The sequence below is a fragment of the Scleropages formosus genome, chromosome 22 (assembly GCF_900964775.1).
Source record: "Scleropages formosus chromosome 22, fSclFor1.1, whole genome shotgun sequence".
In the NCBI taxonomy this organism is placed as follows: domain Eukaryota; kingdom Metazoa; phylum Chordata; class Actinopteri; order Osteoglossiformes; family Osteoglossidae; genus Scleropages; species Scleropages formosus.
The window spans coordinates 21,325,558-21,342,656 of record NC_041827.1 but is presented as its reverse complement, the minus strand read 5'-3'; the positions used below and the strand labels follow the sequence as shown (position 1 = coordinate 21,342,656).

General features: G+C 43.4%; 1 protein-coding gene across 8 annotated transcripts in view; it reads left to right on the top strand.

Moving 5' to 3' along the window:
* The window catches only part of slc25a26 (solute carrier family 25 member 26), a 44,642-nt gene that overhangs the window by 9,439 nt on the left and 18,104 nt on the right, over positions 1-17,099 (top strand). For 6 of the 8 annotated variants that reach the window (XR_001965229.2, XM_018734092.2, XM_018734096.2 and 3 more), the window contains 2 exons: positions 548-652; positions 783-830. Coding sequence is in view for 7 of the 8 variants with exons in the window: in XM_018734092.2 (XP_018589608.2) it covers positions 548-652; positions 783-830 (153 nt within the window). In the remaining variant the exon portion in view is untranslated. The remainder of the gene's footprint in view (positions 1-547; positions 653-782; positions 831-17,099) is intronic. The other 2 variants (XM_018734095.2, XM_018734094.2) reach the window with 1 other exon arrangement.

Genomic DNA, 17,099 nt, shown 5'->3' with positions numbered 1-17,099 from the left:
GGCTCTCAGCGGGCACAGATTGCTTTCTATCCCCGCGGCTCCTGCATGCTTCTGCTCCGCTAGGCGGATTCATGGGAAATACAGGGGGTGGCAAAGTAGCAGGGGGGCACCTGCCTGGCTGCCTTCGGGACACGGGATTTTGCCAAGCATGAAGTGCCATAAATATTAATGGCAGACTTGGATTGCTGACAGTCTGTATGTGTTGATAGACACAGAGCGTCTGGCGCTTGTAGCACCTCTTTGTAGATGGCAGGGGGCGCACGTGAGCAACAGCAGCCCCCTTTACCTGCTCCTCTGAGGACAGGTGATTAATGGGCTTATTGTCAACCACATGCAGCGGGTAATTACTTGCCCAGTCACACATACACACTCTCATACGCGTACACAGATTAAGAACAGAGGGGGGAAAAAATAACACTTTTTGTGTGTCAGGATGTAACTGCACAGTGTTTCGGGGTGCCGCCAGCATTTTACCTTGGTCTGTAAAGGAAGATGACCTGTGATCCGACTGACCCCGCAGGGGTAACCTCCTGTCCCCCTCCTGCAGGTGGCCTGTCTGATCCGCGTGCCCACAGAGGTGGTAAAGCAGCGTGCGCAGGCATCGCTCTCCTCCAGTACCCTGCAGGTGCTGCTGGGAACCCTGCGGGAAGAGGTACGTGGCTCCGATCGACCGTCTCGCACCGACAGCAGACTCCCTCTCGCTGACATGCACAGTGTCACAGCCAGCCTGAAAAAGCTGCCTGGGCTCTGCCCACACTGACCGTTCCCTCTTCCTGCTGCAGGGCCTAAGGGGTCTGTACAGGGGCTACCAGAGCACCGTGCTCAGGGAGGTAAGGGGTCCTCACCTGCATAGCAGCCTTCAACCCACATCAGTGCAGTTCAAGTCCTATACCATGTTTTACCACTTATCTGTCTGCTCATTTCAGCTCTACTGTACTCATTATTACTGCTTATTCAGTTTACTGTTACTTTTCTCTAAGTCAGCTTATAATGTTGGTTTTGTACTCTTACTTATTTATACAGCTTGGTCATTTTTACTGTGTCAGTTCAGGGTGACTACCTTGTTCATGCGTACAATAGTAGGCGAGGGATTCAAACCAAGAACCTTTGTTTGTGGAGTGACAGCTGTAACCGCTATGCCACCCGCTGGCCCATTGAATGTTCAATAGCATTGTGTTTATACTGCAGATTCATGTTGTAAATATGTTGCTGGGCAGACCTGGCAAAATTTTCTTTTAGGGTTATAATGTTAAGGGAAAAAAAAAAACACATTCGACTGTAAAAAAACAAATACTAAAAAGGCGACAATAAGACTCTGTAGTGCCTTATTTACATGTATTCATTGGGCAGATGCTTTTCTCCAAAGCGACATGCGTGTCAGAGAAAAATATAACGCGTGGGTCGCAGCAGCAGGAGAGACTTGGATGCAGACACGTGATTCTAAAGTCAATTTGTCACATTCCACCATATGAGCCAATGAACATCACAGGAGTAGCTGCATGAAGGTTCATCGATTACGCAACAATTTCTAATCACAAAATTATTAAATATGAACATGTACACGTTTGTCTTGCGCTTTGTACCGCGCCCCGGGAATTACGAGGAGGAGGAGGGGGGGGGTTGAGCCATCCCAGGTCCTCCGATTTGGTCGGCAGTGTCTCTGACCACCACACCCCCTGCTGGCCAGGTATTACCATACATAGCAGACGCGCAGGAGGGGCTGTTGCGGTTGTGACCGCGGCAATAATCACCTGCATTCCTTCACCCCACTGGTGGAGCCCACGGACTCGCCTTTGGGTGAATTATCGGCGGCCTGACGGCACCCGCGTCGCGCTGCACTTCAAAGGGCCGGAAAAGAGGAAGGGGGCGCGCGAGGCGCGCGCGATGAAGGTGACACCGGCGCCCGCGCGCGCGATGCTCTCTCGGCGTCCCGCCGTCCTGTACTTATTTTCTGCCTCACTAAACAGATGTTATTCACGCAAATTCCATCTGGACACGGGGAAAAAAGGGACAACAAGGCGCCCTGATTTCTCCGAGGGGCTCTGAATAAATGAATACATTTGAAGGTACCGCGGAGACCCCCACCCCCGCATACTAACGGCGCGGTGAGGCGCGCGCGCAGGAATTCCTGCGGCCCTCTTTAGTTATTGCTTTTGACGCGTGTCAGGAAGGTAATTCGTTTTCTGGATGTTATCTGATCCTGCCACGCGACCCTGTCAAGATAACTTTGTTTACCTAGAGCGCGGGCCTTTAATTGTGTCCCTCTCTATTATGTGCATTCATTAAGGGCTCTTCTGAAGGGTTTTCTGACGAGGTATCGCGTGATTTCCCCGGGCCGTGGCTCGCGCGGGCGCCCCGGATTGGCCGCGGGTCGCGCTCGTGCCCCAAATTGAAGAGGCCTCGGTTATTTCACCTGTTCCCCGCCAGTTTGAGCGCGGCAGTTTCCAGTTGTTTCTAGAAGCTTCTGCGTGTTAACGAGGCAGCGTGATTTCCTGTGAAAATGTCACCAAAGCGAAGGCCATTTATATCCTTAAACAAAGGTATTTAAGTTCTTAAAAAAATGTATAAATGCATGTCGGTGTAAATTAAATTGTGTGACTAATACTAGTTTTTCCCTCTGAAGTGCAATTAAAACCACAAGGTTTATATCATTTTTTAGTCAAAAGCCAGTTAGAATAGTCATTTGAGTGATAACAAGAAGTTGAAATTACACTTATTCTTGTAGAGAAGTGACCAGCCTTACAAACTAGTTATACAGCACCTTTGACAGCTTACAATTTCGTGTGATTTAGTGTCACAAACAAAGCAGTCACAGAAGGTGTAAGAAATGAGGTTTGTCTCACACTGGTGTTCTTGGTGGGAAACCCACGGGCAGCACCGTCACCGTGTCACGTGGGATGTGGTAAATAACAGGTGTCCTTCAGACTGGGCCAGATGGTGAAGGACCCTGGCATCTCGGCACTGAGCGCCAACCGGAGCGGAGCCGGTGGCCGGCGACACATTGAGTTTCCAAAAGAAGCCGGTACGACGTTTCCGATTCGCCATGATATGAATTAACATAAACCTTATTAGGTCCCTTACTGAGTGACACCTTCAATTAAGGTGATGCTAAACTCCCTGCAGTCATTCACTTGTCGGTAGAGCAGTGCAGTGTCACATACACGCAAACACCCACTGTGGGTAATTCAGGATCAGCAGCCCACCTGAAACCCATCTTTGGACCGGGAGGAAACCTACACAAATGTGGGGAGAACATGCAAACTCCGCTTAGAGTGAGGAAGGTTAGAGTCCATTTCCATTCCAGTGTAACTGCTCTGTTGGCCTGCTCCTGTACAGCTGGGTATCAGTTCAGGGTTAGTATCTTCATCAGAAATACTTGAGTGGAATTGGAAACTTTAGGTCAGGACAACAGCACCACACTACACTTTATGCCAAAAAAGTATAATTCTGTAGATGCTGTTTATAAATGTGAAAAAGCTGTAAGCAACCTTAGATTGAGTTCTCCATGCGGCTACTGTAATTGAACCTCTCACCATTAAAAAAAAAAAAAAAAAAAACAACCATGGCAATTCATTCTGATGTACAGTTGTATAAACTGGTAAGTTGTTAGTTTTAGAACCAGTGCTGTTCCATATTTGTGGCGGTTTTGTTTCATAACCCCATAGTTGTGGTGGTTCTGGAGATGGGTGTGGATCATGGTGACATTCAGACAGTATTGGCATTTGCATCCAGTAGGGGGCGCAGTGCCCTTACGGTTCACTCTCAAGTTACATTGGCTTCAGGCCTCCTTAACCTACCGCTGCCCAAGACGACTTTAATTACAACAAATTGCATCCAAATTTGCTTGAAAGTGTCAAGATGGTCCTTTCTTCCCTCCACATGCTTCCTATCCTGATTACTTTGTGTTTCAGAGCCACAGGACTTTGCCTCCTGCTGTTGGACTTTAAAGTCCTCTTTAGTGAGTTTGACAATAATATAATTCACATCTAGAGCTGTTATACCATTTACAGATTAATTTATGAGTTCTACGTAAATCTCTCTCCTGTTGCCCAAGTGCCCGTCATCGCTGTGTCACGACTGTGTCATCATCCACCAACAAGTTCTGTGCCCAGGAGTGTTGTGCGGTGTCCTTGACAGTTCCCTAAGGCCACTCCCAGAATGCCACACTCCCCAACCACCACCCCCGCCTGCCCATCTGCTGGGCCAACCTGTGAGAGGTGCAAATCCACATGATTTGTATGTTTTCTGCACTCTTCAGCGTAACGTGGGCTTCTCGCATGCGTGGAAATAACCGTGTGCAATTCAGCACATTTCTTTCTAGAAGCAGATGTGATCAGAAATGTGTGTGGGCGAACGGAGGAAAACTGGACTTGTACGGATTCTTGGAAAACAAGCATGGCTCAGCACATTTTTAAGCTGTTGGCCCACTGCATGTGGCCCCCACTGCACATGTGCAGGTTTTCTGCAGCGGCGAGTGCTTCCTGTTTCATACCGGGACAGCAGGGGCCGTAGTGGTTAGTCATCACCTTGTAGTCAAAAGACCTTAGTTTCTATCCCTTTATTGCTTTAGTACCCTTGGTCAAGGTGCTTACCCTGAATTTATACATTAAAAAGTATGCCGTTGTATAAATGGGTAAATCAGTGTAGATAGTGTAATACTTTTCTTCAAAGCAATTTACAGTGTCAGTTAACGGAGGTAATGACTAACATTTTAAGTCACTATGGGGAAGAAAATCTTCAGTTAAATGAATAAACAAACTAATATTGTACATTGGTTTGGAGAAAAGGATCACTTGAATGCAATTTCACCTTACTTTTTGATAGTAGATTATTACAATAGCACTGTAAGTTGCTTAACATTATTTTAACATTCTAAGTCACTTCAACAAAAGACATGAGAGGTAAATATGTAACTTTCCATTAGGAGAATATGTTGAAAACAGGATTTGGAGTCTACCGTTCTTTGTGCTTTGGTAATTGCAGTACTCATTTGCACATATATTCAACTTTTTCCCCCACACATTTAAGGTCTTAGAAACATTACTTGTGACCTATGCTGCTGCAAGGCTTGAAACATTTTAATATAACAAAAGGTACAGTTTTGATAATCATTTAAATAGAAAATATGTATTCCAAATTCAAAATGCTTAGAAAAGCTTGTTGCAAAGAGTATTAGACAATTGAAATTTAAAATATTACATTCATAAATAAAACAATTTATTTGCATGCTCCCCCCACTACCCTCAAGTTGTCCAAGTTTTTAAAGCAACTCATATGTGACAGTGCTACCTTTGGTCATGACCCCAGTAGCGAGCAGGTCCTGGACAGGTGATAAACATCAGCTCCTCTTCATATTCCAAGTCAACAAAGGCAAATTTTCGGTTGGCTGAGGGCTGCTGGAAAGGGCTCGTGACTGCGCCCCCCCCCATTTTGGTCACGCTCGCAGGAAGAGGCCCGAGTTTATTTTGCAACGCCTACGTGAAGGGAGATTTACGCGGTGTGTATGAAGGACACGATGCTGCTGTTCCCCATAATGCGCTGCAGATGGCCTGGAAAGCAGCCTGTGTTTGACACACTTTAGTCTGTATGCTGGCAAGTTCGAGATGAGTTTAGTGTCCAACGTGCCACTTCCAAGTGTTACCCGTCCACAGGGAGCAGTGTCTGCAGTGCATCATGGGTAGTGTTGCTTTGTATATGTTTGACCTCCACTGCCCTTGGCTGCAGATCTAAGACATGCTAAGAGGGGCTCCCTTTCCTTCTGGGGAGGGGTTGTGTACCAAATCCAGCCATGAAACAATATTGGTGTTGCTGCAGGGAGAGGGGTGGTAGAAGTGGTATTACCACAGTACAATGTCCAGAAGACTCCCCAGCTTAATAACCCTTTGCTAGGGCAATAGAAGTGCAACCTGGCTTCTTGGCACCCCTGCTGAAAAACAGTTCCAGATTTTTCATTATTAATCAACTTATTGCATTTAGTTCTTCAGCTGACACTTTTCTGCAAAGTGATTTGGTGTGTTATCTAAAATTATTTACCCATTTATATAGCTCAGCAATTTTACTGGAACAATTTAGGGTCAGTACCTCTCTCAAGGATATTACAGCTGGAGGTCGGATTTGAACCTGTGACCTAACAGCTCTAACCACTGCACTACCAGTTGCCCCAACTGTAATTAATTTAGCTGACTCCTTTCTTCAAAGCATCTTACAGTAATTTGCCCTTTCATACAGCTGAGTAACTTTTACTGCTGTCAATGCAGGGAAAGTGCCATGATCAAGGGTACTATGGCAAAAGTTGGGATTAATCTTTCACTTAGAAATCAGTTGTATTTAGTATTTTTGGGCGATAACTTATCTGTGTTGTCGACTCATGGTGGCATCTAACATGATCTTCATGGTAAGAGAGGGTACAGAAGTGGTTTATTATGGTCTTCTTTTCCCACATGTCTTTGGACTGTGTAAGAAAGCCAGAGTACGCAAAGGAAACCAGCATGAGCATGGGGAGAACATGAAAAACTTAACATAGTTGAATTTGAACCTCGATTCAAACCTGCAGTCCAAGAATGTTGAGGCACTAGCTGCTGTGCAACAACACTGCTTTTATGTTGTTGAGCTACTGCAAAAATAAATTATTTCCAGAGACACATTAATATGTAGAGCATGCAGGTGTGCAGTAAATATATGATAAATAACAGGGAAAACAAAGGAACTTTTTCATCCTAATGAGATGACCTTTTGTTAAACTTGAAGGCTGAAGTAGAATAATTGATTCTAAATTAAATCAATTGAGCCTGTTTGTTTATTTATTCCCCCCCATTCCGTTGTTCAGCGAGTGCAACCCCCCTATTTGTCTCAGAGCCACAGGAAATCTAATTGACTTATCCAGGGCCTTCAGAGGCTTTCTATTTTCAGGCTAGAAGTGGACCACGTCAGCCAAGGTGGCGCTGGTTGGGACAAGGGGCCAGCAACATCTCTAGGCCCATTTAGCTACAGTGGAAAGTTAGAGCTACAAGGTGGTGTATATTTGGCAGGAGTGAGGCTCTCTTCAGGTGATCTGGAATGAGATGATCATATGTAGAGGAAGTCCTCGATTTATGACCACCCAGACTTATTGGACATTAACCTTATATTTGAGTCCCGACATTCGGTCGTAGCGTCTTGCACTCACCGCTCCATCTACTCTATGATAACAGACAGTGGTGTCGCAGGAAACCATATTTCTTCTTGACTCAGTGTGTTTGTTAGTGATTTGGTTTTATTTACAAAAACATTTTGTTACCTGAAAATTTTGTAAGTGGGGGGGGGGCGCGGTAGCGCAGCGAGTTTGGCCGGGGCCTGCTCTCTGGTGGGTCTGGGGTTCAAGTCCTGCTTGGGGTGCCTTACTTACGACAGACTGGCGTCCCGTCCTGAGTGTGTCCCCTCCTCCTTCAGCCTTGCGCCCTGTGTTGCTGAGTTAGGCTCCAGTTCACCGCGACCCTGCTTGGGGCAAGCAGTTTCTGTGTGTGTGTGTGAGAATTTTGTCTGTGATTTTGTTCGTTACCTTATTTACAATGGCTGACAAATTCAAATGTGAGTGTTCTCATGGTGCAGAAAAGAAAAAGATTATTTTAGAAATGAAAGTAAAAATAGTGTGGCACGACAATCTAGTGTATTTTATATTAGTATTTTGTTAGTGTGAATAATGTATGTGATTAGTGACAAAATGTAACACAGGCCTTACAGTATATGGAACATGGTATTCATGTAACTATGTTCTTGTGATTTATGTAATACAGTATAAGGGGATTTGTAACTTAACAAGGTCATCAGAACGGAACCCCTTCATAAGTTGAGGACAACATGTAAAAGATATTTTCCGTTACAAGTTTCTGTGATAAATTGCGTCCAGGGCGAACTTTGGTCTGTGTATGGAGGTGCTGCTGATGGGATTGAGCCCATCGTGTGCCGAACTCCTCCCATCCCCAATTGCCTGCACTGTACCGCCATTGTTCTGCTGAGACATTGACAGAGAATCAAAGCGTCCTTCATTTGTCTCCATGGTGCGTGTAACTCGACTGTCCAAGTGCTGCTGTGATCCTTTGATTAGTTTTAATACAATTCCCCCCTCTGATTTTTCTCATCCTGCAGGAATGTTTTTTTCTTTGTTACAGTTGCATTGTAATAATGAATCATATCCAGATGTTGCAAAGCTTGGTTGGTCCATTGCAAATCCAAATGTCTTTATGATGAGCTGACGTGGAGCCGGAGGAATGATTTACAGACATCCCAAGGGGTTTGAAATTCAGCCTTCCTGTGTCTGAATGCATGAATCCCCCCCCCCCCCCCCCCAGCTTGGTTCACTTTCACCCAGTTGGGGGAAGGGATGAATCGATACATTAATAAATGGAAAATAAGCACAATCTAGCAGTTTAAAATGGGTCTCCTCAACTACTTGTCCTATGTTTTCAACTCCTCTGTTTAATATATCACAGCTTGCAGAAAATGCTGGAAGGGAGTTGAATAAATATAGATTTTGAAATCATTATGAAATGACAATGTACTAATACATTATTTTACCTGTGTATTTACTGTTATATGCTGGTAATACATGAGAGACATAAGTAACAAACAGAATTATTCTTGAATTGTAACAAACACAGAATTATTTAAAGGAGTCAATATGAAACAACAGCTTGCTGTGTTTTGGCAATGGGTCATCAGGTGGTGCAGTAGTTAGACATTGTCTAATCAAAAGGTCCTTTACTACAATCAAGGTACTTGCTCTGAATTGGTACAGTACCAATTACCCTGTTGTATAAATTGGTAAATAGTTGTAAGGGGAGCAGGGAGTGTAGTGGTTTGTCCTTTAAATAAAAGGTGGCAGTTCCAAGTCTAAATCCCACCTCCTGCTGTACTATCCTTGATCAAGGTTCCTACCACAAATTGACAAAAGTAAAAATTACCCTATATAAATGGGGAAATCGGTGTAAGTAGCTTAACACAGTCACTTTGGAGAAAATTGAAACATAAATGAGTCACATTTTGAGTACCTTAATTAAGTAACCATGGCTTGGGCAATTAAGTGAAATAATTCTAATAATTGCTAATGTGACCTGTCATTTTGGATCATGGGTGGGGCAATCTAGTGTTTTTGTTCTGCAGTTAACTTCTGTATGTAGTGCTCGTCCAGTTTTTTTCCCCTCTCTGCCGTGGACCCCTGTAGCGCTGCCGTCACTCCAACAGCGTCCACCCCATTAGCCTCCCGGCGTCTCGCGGTTATGTTCGCTTACTGCAATTTTCTGCGCGTTAGCCTCCATCCAGGCAGAACACAATCTCGGCCACACATGTTTCCAATAAGCCCTGAGCTCCTGCACCACGCTCCCCTCGGGGGGGACAGCCACCAAAAACAAGTTAGAAGTACAGGGGGACGTTGGGATCAGCCCCTGGCAACAGCGCAGAAGCAGATCGCTATTTTGCATCGTGCCGCTTACCACAAAGTGAGCTGTGCAAGACGTGTATCTGCGGTCATGAGGTTTTCCACGTGCAATCACAGCAGTTGTGTGGCTGTGTTTTCTTGCCAAAAATGGGAATGGACGGCACGTTGCAAGTGCTGTGATCTTTTCGAGAGGGATGTGCGTTGAAACCTCATGAAGGAGCCCAGGCGCAGTAAATCACAGTGAGGTTAACCTCTAATTGCAGAGGGGAGCTGACGGCCCGCCCTTCACTGCCGCTCCTGCGTGCATCCTTCCTTCCTTTCCTTGTGCACTTCAGGTGAGAGAGGTGCTTTACTGGAGTTTTGCGCTGGAATTGAATTCTTGTTTTTATGCCTGTCATGAATGGTATAATGAAAATTTTGTGTCGGAAAGAGAAGACAAAATACGCGTAGTGTGTATTATATCTCTGAAGCAAGGCCTTCTGGCATGAAGAGTCTGTGTCAAGGCTGTGGACTTGCAGTCTTAAGGTTGTTTGTTCAAATCCTCCTGTTGGTGTTACACCTTTGATCAAGGGTACCACAACAGTGGTAAAGTAATTTGATGCAATAAAATTTTTTTTTTTCAAACTTTATTTATTAATTTTTTATCAAATATATCAAAACATCACAACACATAAACCAACACATCCACAACTATGTACAAAATAAGAAGGAGGGAAAAAAAAAAAAAACCCTCTCCTTATACACAGTAGTGTCAGCATCCCTTCTCTCTGAACCTGTTCTTTATTCAACAGGAACGGCTAAATTTATCAGTAGCCTGCATAATTGACAATCTATCAAAAAGCAATTTACATTGCAGATTCCTAAACTTTTCTGACCCTAGTCACCTTTACAGGTTAAAAAATATCCGGGGGGGGGGGGGGACCTTAAAAAAACAAGTAAATAAAAAATAATCATAAAAATAATAATAGTAATTAATGGCGGGAGGCATTAGGCTATTAAATACCTCATATATTCATTAATTCCACCTCAATAAAAAATTTTCCAGCTATATTAATGCGATAAACGATTGTAAGTAGCTTGATACTGGAAGTCACTTTAAAGTTTTCTCAGTTTGTAGTACAAGTTAAATATAATTGCAGTGCATTGAGTTCTTATAAGTGTGTGTGTGTGTGTGTGTGTGTGTATATATATATATATATACACACACACACACAGTATTGTGCTAAAGGCTTAGACACAAATACAGTATGTGTCTTAGTTGGTTATTTTACATAATTTTGCTTGTTAGGAATGTTGTAAGGTCCTAAGGAGTCTTATTGCAGTTCTTTTCAGTATGATTATTTTATGAGTATTACTTCTTCCAATGTACTGTTTTTATTTTTCTGTATATTCTGAAGTGTATATATTTAAAAAAAAAACTAGGAAGGAATTGTTGATATTTGGGTAAAGGTATATGCAGTTAGACATGTGATTGGTGTTCATTGATTAATATGGTGGAAAAACAAACTACTTCACAGGTCTGCATCTAAGTCTCTTTCTGCTGTTTTCTATGAGATGTATGTCACCTTGGAGAAAAGCATCTGCTAAATTATTAAATGTAAATTCAGCTTAAATCATGCTAAGTGACCCTAGCAATATGTTTTCATTGTATGACAAGACAAAAGGTGGTGTAGTGGTAAGAGCTGTTGCCTTTGCTGTCAGAGGTTGCAGGTTTGAATCCCACCTGCTGCTGTTCTACCCTTGATCAAGGTACTCACCTGGAATTGGTACAGTAAAAAATTACCTCCCTGTGTAAATGTTGCTTTGGAGAAAGGTGTCCCCCAAGTAAAGGAAATTGATAATTTGATGACAAGCTCTCATTTTGGATTTTTAATGTTCTCTTTTCTCCTAAGCTCATCATGTCCAGTTAGCTGTGTAGAAACATATTGCTCTGGTGCAGGAGTGTGTCTGTGACCTGAGCCTCCTTCTAGGGCCTGCAGAGTGGGTGTCATCCTGCTCTGACCTACCCAGGGTGAAATGGGTGCCAGTTTGTATTGCCTGCACCAGTGCAGGGATAGGAACCCAGGTCTTTGCTCAGACCTGTGGCGTTGTGCCCACGTGCCACCCAGAGGGCTGCTGCTTTTTGTCTCTTCAATGTCATCAAGCAGACTCTTGAAACAACAGGCTGGCTTTGACCACGTCCCGGCATGGCCTCGTGCAGCCACATGCACTGTAAATATTATTTGATGTTTCTGGGAATCGTGTCTCGCACGTCAGAAGAATTGCAGTCTTGAGCGTTTTCCAGAGCGCCAGTCCAAATGCCCCAGAACAAGTCCTAATTTGTTTAAAGTATGAGTGTGCCGTAGCAGCGCCCCCCATCCGTCCGTCCTGGGGCTGAGTGTGGCCACGACCAGCTGCTCCAGCGTGCTGGGCCATGACTCTGCTGCTGCTTGTTCAAACACACACTGCTCTGGCATGTGGAGCTGTCAGGTGGAATTTCTCAGCAAGTGCACACAAAGTCGAACCCATCCCCTTGTGCTGCCACCCCACCCCTTGGCGAATATAGAACATCTTGCTACCGTGAACAAGACACCTCTACCTCGCTCTCTCTCTCTCTCTCACACACACACACACACACACACACACACACACACACACACACACACACACACTGCACCTACATTTAACTTTATTCATTCAGAATTCACTTAATGCTTTTCTCCAAAGCAATGTACATCTCCAAGAATACAACAGTACATTACATCTATAGAAGGAGAGATTTGGATTTGTGATTCTAGAGTACAGTTAATTTTTTATATACCATTGTATAAAACAGTATATATGACACAATTAGCTGCATATAGGCTTTTAAATTGTTAAGTTAACAATTAACAAAAAAGTAGACATCTGGGGTGTGTCGCATTTATCCAGCACAAGGGGGCTGGATAAATGAGAACCCTTATACACGCCAAACACAACTCGTGCAGCAGCATGCTGTATAAACTAGAGTGGTTTTATGGCAGAGGCCGAATGACCAGACAGGAGCAAGTTGCAGTAGTTCAGGTGGGATATCACTATGGTCTGGAGCAGGAGTTGCGTAGAATTTGTTGCTACATAAGGACTGATCTACAGGAATATCCTACAGATTTTATGCTGGATGTATCTGCAGGACCGGGTTATGGTTTTGATATTTTGAGAGAAGGCAGACAAATTGATCATTACTCCTATGCTCTTAGCTGATGAGGTAGGTGAAATGAGTGACTTGTCCACTTTGATAGAGAGTTTGACAGGAGGACAGACTAGCTGGGAGGTGAAGGATCTCAGTTTTGGAGAGGTTGAGTTGTAGGTGGTGTTCAGGGGTCGCTACGTGTGAGGGAACATCGGTAGCTCTGGGGTGGGGAGGAAGGAGAAGAGCAACTGTGTGTCATTAGTGTAGCAATGGTAGGAGAATCCGAGGGACCCAATGACAGAATCGAGGGAAGAGGTGTAGACCAGAATCAGAATCAGCTTTATTGGCCAAGTATACCTGAGCATACAAGGAATGTGTTTCTGGTTTAGAGCAAACGTACAGTGCACATTCACACATACAGACTACATAAGCACATACTGAACTAGACATAGACTAATACAGACATGATTACCGATAATGCAGCAGACAAGAACATAGTATAATGCAGACAGAACAAAACCATGCAGGCATAATACAACTAAATGACCAAGCATAGAAAAAAGTACACGTAAACCTGTATCGTAAAGTGACATTATAGTGCAGTGATTGTCAGTTATTTGGCGAACATATTGCACGTGTGTATGATGTTATTCAAAAGATATAAAGAAACATATTGCGCATGGATATGATATTGCACAAAAGATATAAGGAGACATATTGCACATGATATTGCAAAAAAGATGTAAGAACATACTGTACATGGGTGTAATGCTGAACAAGTAGGGTACAGTAGTAGTAAAAAGTCCGGTGAAGATTGAGGTTATAGGAGGGTGTTTAAAATCTTTATGGCTGCCGGGAAAAAGCTGTTTTGGTGTCTGGTAGTTCTTGTTTTGATTAGTCTGTATCGCCTGCCCAAGGGAAGTAGGGTAAACAGACAGTGAGCGGGGTGTGAGGGGTCCTCTACATTTTCTCAGCCCATTTCCTGACACGGGACACTTACAGGTCCTGGAGGGAAGGCAGGTTGGTCCCAGTGATGCACTCTGCTGAGTTAACCAGTCTGTGTAGGCGGTGCTTGTCCTATTGGGTGGCAGCGCCGAACCAGGCAGTAATTGATGAACATAGTATGGATTCAATGGTGGCCCTGTAAAATTGGTACAGGAGTTCCTTCGGCAGGTTGTGCTTCCTTAGATGGCGGAGAAAGTACATCCTTTGCTGGGGTTTCTTTGTTATGGTAGTCATGTTCTTCTCCCACTTCAAGTCTTTGCAAATGGTAGTGCCAAGGAACTTGAAGGAATCAGTGCTGGACACAGTACAACTTTGGATAGTGAGTGGTGGCAGCGGAGAAGGTACTTTCTTAAAGTCAGCTGTCTTCTCCACTGTTTTACTGGTATTAAGTTCCAGGTTGTTGTGTCTGCACAACAAAGAAAGCCGGTCCACCTCCCGTTTGTATGCAGACTCATTGCAGTCCTTGATGAGACCTATGACTATAGTGTCATCGGTGAATTTCAGGATCTTAACTGATGAGTCCGCGGAGGTGAGGTTGTTTGTGTATATTGAAAAGAGCAGAGGAGAGAGCACACATCCCTGGGGGGCACCGGTGGTGAGTGTGCGAGTGCTAGATGTGAATATCCCCAGCTTCACCTGCTGCTCTCTGTTGGTGAGGAAGCTTGTGATCCAGTTGCAGATGGATGTTGGCACAGACAGCTGACTGAGTTTGTAGTGAAGGATGTCTGGAATGATTGTATTAAAGGCCGAACTGAAGTCCACAAAGAGGATTCGTGCGTATGTCTTTGTTGAGTCAAAGTGCTCCAGGATGTAGTGCAGCCCCATGTTCACAGCATCTTCCACAGACCTATTTGATCTATAGGCAAACTGGAAGGGATCCAGCAGTGAGCCTGTGATGACCTTCAGATATGCTAGGGGCCCCAGTACTGAGCCCTGTGGAACACCTCTTATGTTACGATTGTTCCCTGTGATGGACTGGTATCCTGTTTGTGATATTCCCTCCCTTGAGACTGATGCTTCAAGGTTAGGCTCTGGATCACTGTGATACTGCCCTAGACAAGTAGATCCTGCCCTAGACATGGGTTTTTTTTATTTTTTAAATGAGTAGTATTGTAAATAGCTGCTGTCTCTACCCAAAGTGGTAAAATGTTTGATTATGTAATTTATCTGATACCTCTGTTCAAAGTAACTCAGCCATTTGTACAGCAGGATAGTCTTGTTTTTACACTTGAGTTAAAAGCACTTGAGAGAGATGAAAAGGAACCTTCTGAATAAAAAAATAAAAAATACTGGCAAAGCAGGACTATCAGTATTGTCTAAGGGAAGTAGGTGGAGTACTTCAGGTTGTTCACACTTATATGTGTGACTGGATATGAGCATAAGTATATATTATATATTAAAAAAAAAATTCCAGTTTCACACATCTGAGGATAAACGTAAAAGTGGGAAAGACTCTGTTTTCCATTTGTGTGTGTCATTTTTTGCCCAGGTTGTTGTCTGTGTGTGTGTTGCCGCCTAGGGCCATCAGGCCTGTGTCACAGCACAGCTTACCTCCCAGGCTGCAGTTATGAAGTGCTGCTCAATGAACACTAAAAGTAAACAGTCTTTTTTAATGTATGCATTCATACTTTCTCAGAGATGCCAATCTCTCATTTAATATTCCTGAACAGGTTCCAGATTTGGTTCTTCTCCAGCAGAAATGAGTGGTGAGAGGTCATCGGTATTGGCTTGGTTATTGATTGTATTGCTGCTTTTTTTTAATTTAATGAAAGCTCCTAATGTTGGTTTTCATATCTATGATTGTTTTAGATTGGTGTTTTTTTTTCTTTTAAACCATCGTTTGTAAATGTTTCAACTGTTATATATTGGTAATCTACACATGCTTGTAGGGTTAAATGAAAGTAAGTACAGTTCTGCTTGTCCTGAAGAGGGCTGTGCTTGTAAATGAAACATTGCAATAAATCTTACATAATGTTAGTTAAAATTGCATTTGAAAAGCAGCATATTTTGTAAAACTGAAGAAAATTACAATTGAGCAATCTTTCTGTATAGTTGTACACCAAAATACCAATTGTGTTATGCATAACAATGGTATAACAACTGGTATTGTTAAGCCAACAATAAGGTTTATATGAAGTTGCGATTTGAATGACTTTGAGCTGTTCAGTAAAGCACAAAGGGCTCTTACTCTTTATTCAGTGCCTTTTTATTATCCTTTGCCAGATAGAAATAAATTGTAATGAAGCTGAATGCCAGATGAATCTTCAATTTCCTCAAGTTCCATTGTGTACTTATGGTGTAATGAATATTCACTGCCGTCCTAGTGGGAGTGCTGCCGAACACGATGGATTGGCGGGTGACGCAGGGCCAGATGTTGGCAAAATCTGTTGTCTTCAACATCTGCCCGAATCCAATGTGTTATTTGACAGAATTAGCAGGTAATAAATGTGGGATTAGGCCTAGCCTGCAGACTTCCTGGTCACATGGCCTTTCCACATGACACAGTCTGCTGGTGCTGATGGGATAGCCATCTGACTCACATCTGCTCCCTCTTGTTCAGTCTCCCTGCCCTCTCCGTCCATACTCCATAATTGCTTGGTTATTTTGCAAACTCTTAACACTGTAAATACCTGCTGTCCTAGAAAAAAAGAGGTAGCGTGGTGGTTACAGATGCCCTCCTGTATTTGAAGGACCCTTACTGTTGAAATTTTCTTTGTTCCTACTTGTTTTTTGGCATTTCATTTGTTCAGATCTTTTGGCCAATTCTAGTAGTGTATGAATGAAAACTGGGACAGAAAAAGTGTCATGTTGCTTTTATGTGATTTCCTTGGTGTTCAAAAAAGGAAATATTCAGTCACAGATGTGAAAATGCTATTTCACACTTAATGACTGGTTGCACCTTTAGCTGCAATGACTGCAACTAAATGCTTCCTGTGGCTGCTGACCAGAGTGTCACATCACTGTGGAGGAACATTGGTTCTCTTCTCCATGCAGTTTTACTATTTGCTGTTTTAGCTCACTGACATTAACAAGTTCTGCAGCACAAACAGCTGTTTCCTGTCTTGCCACAACTTTTCCATCAGATTCAGGCCATTTCATAACTGAAAGAGACCTGATAAGTTTTATTATTGAAAACCTGTTAAAAAAAAAAAAATTGGAAAGAGGGTTTTTTTTTTTTTTTTTTTTTAAATGGTTCTTACCCTAAATTGCTCCATCCATCCAATTTCAATAACCGCTTGTCCTGAGCAGGGTCGCAGTAGATCGAACCGACATTGTCTCCCACCACTCGGTGCTTTGAAGTGGCAAGTGCTATTCACCGTGGCACCATGTTGCTTGAATTCTTCCAATTTATATATTAAAAAAAAAAAAACAGCAGAGGAGAGCTGCTGACCTGCTGTTGCATCTAGGGCACCTCATGCTGCTTGACTTTCAATTTCAGTAACTTGACGTCAGTTGAGTGTGTGACGCTGTTGCAGCAGAGCAGGTTGGCACACTGTGCTCCACATTCAAACCTGAAAACAAAAGCAGAACAAC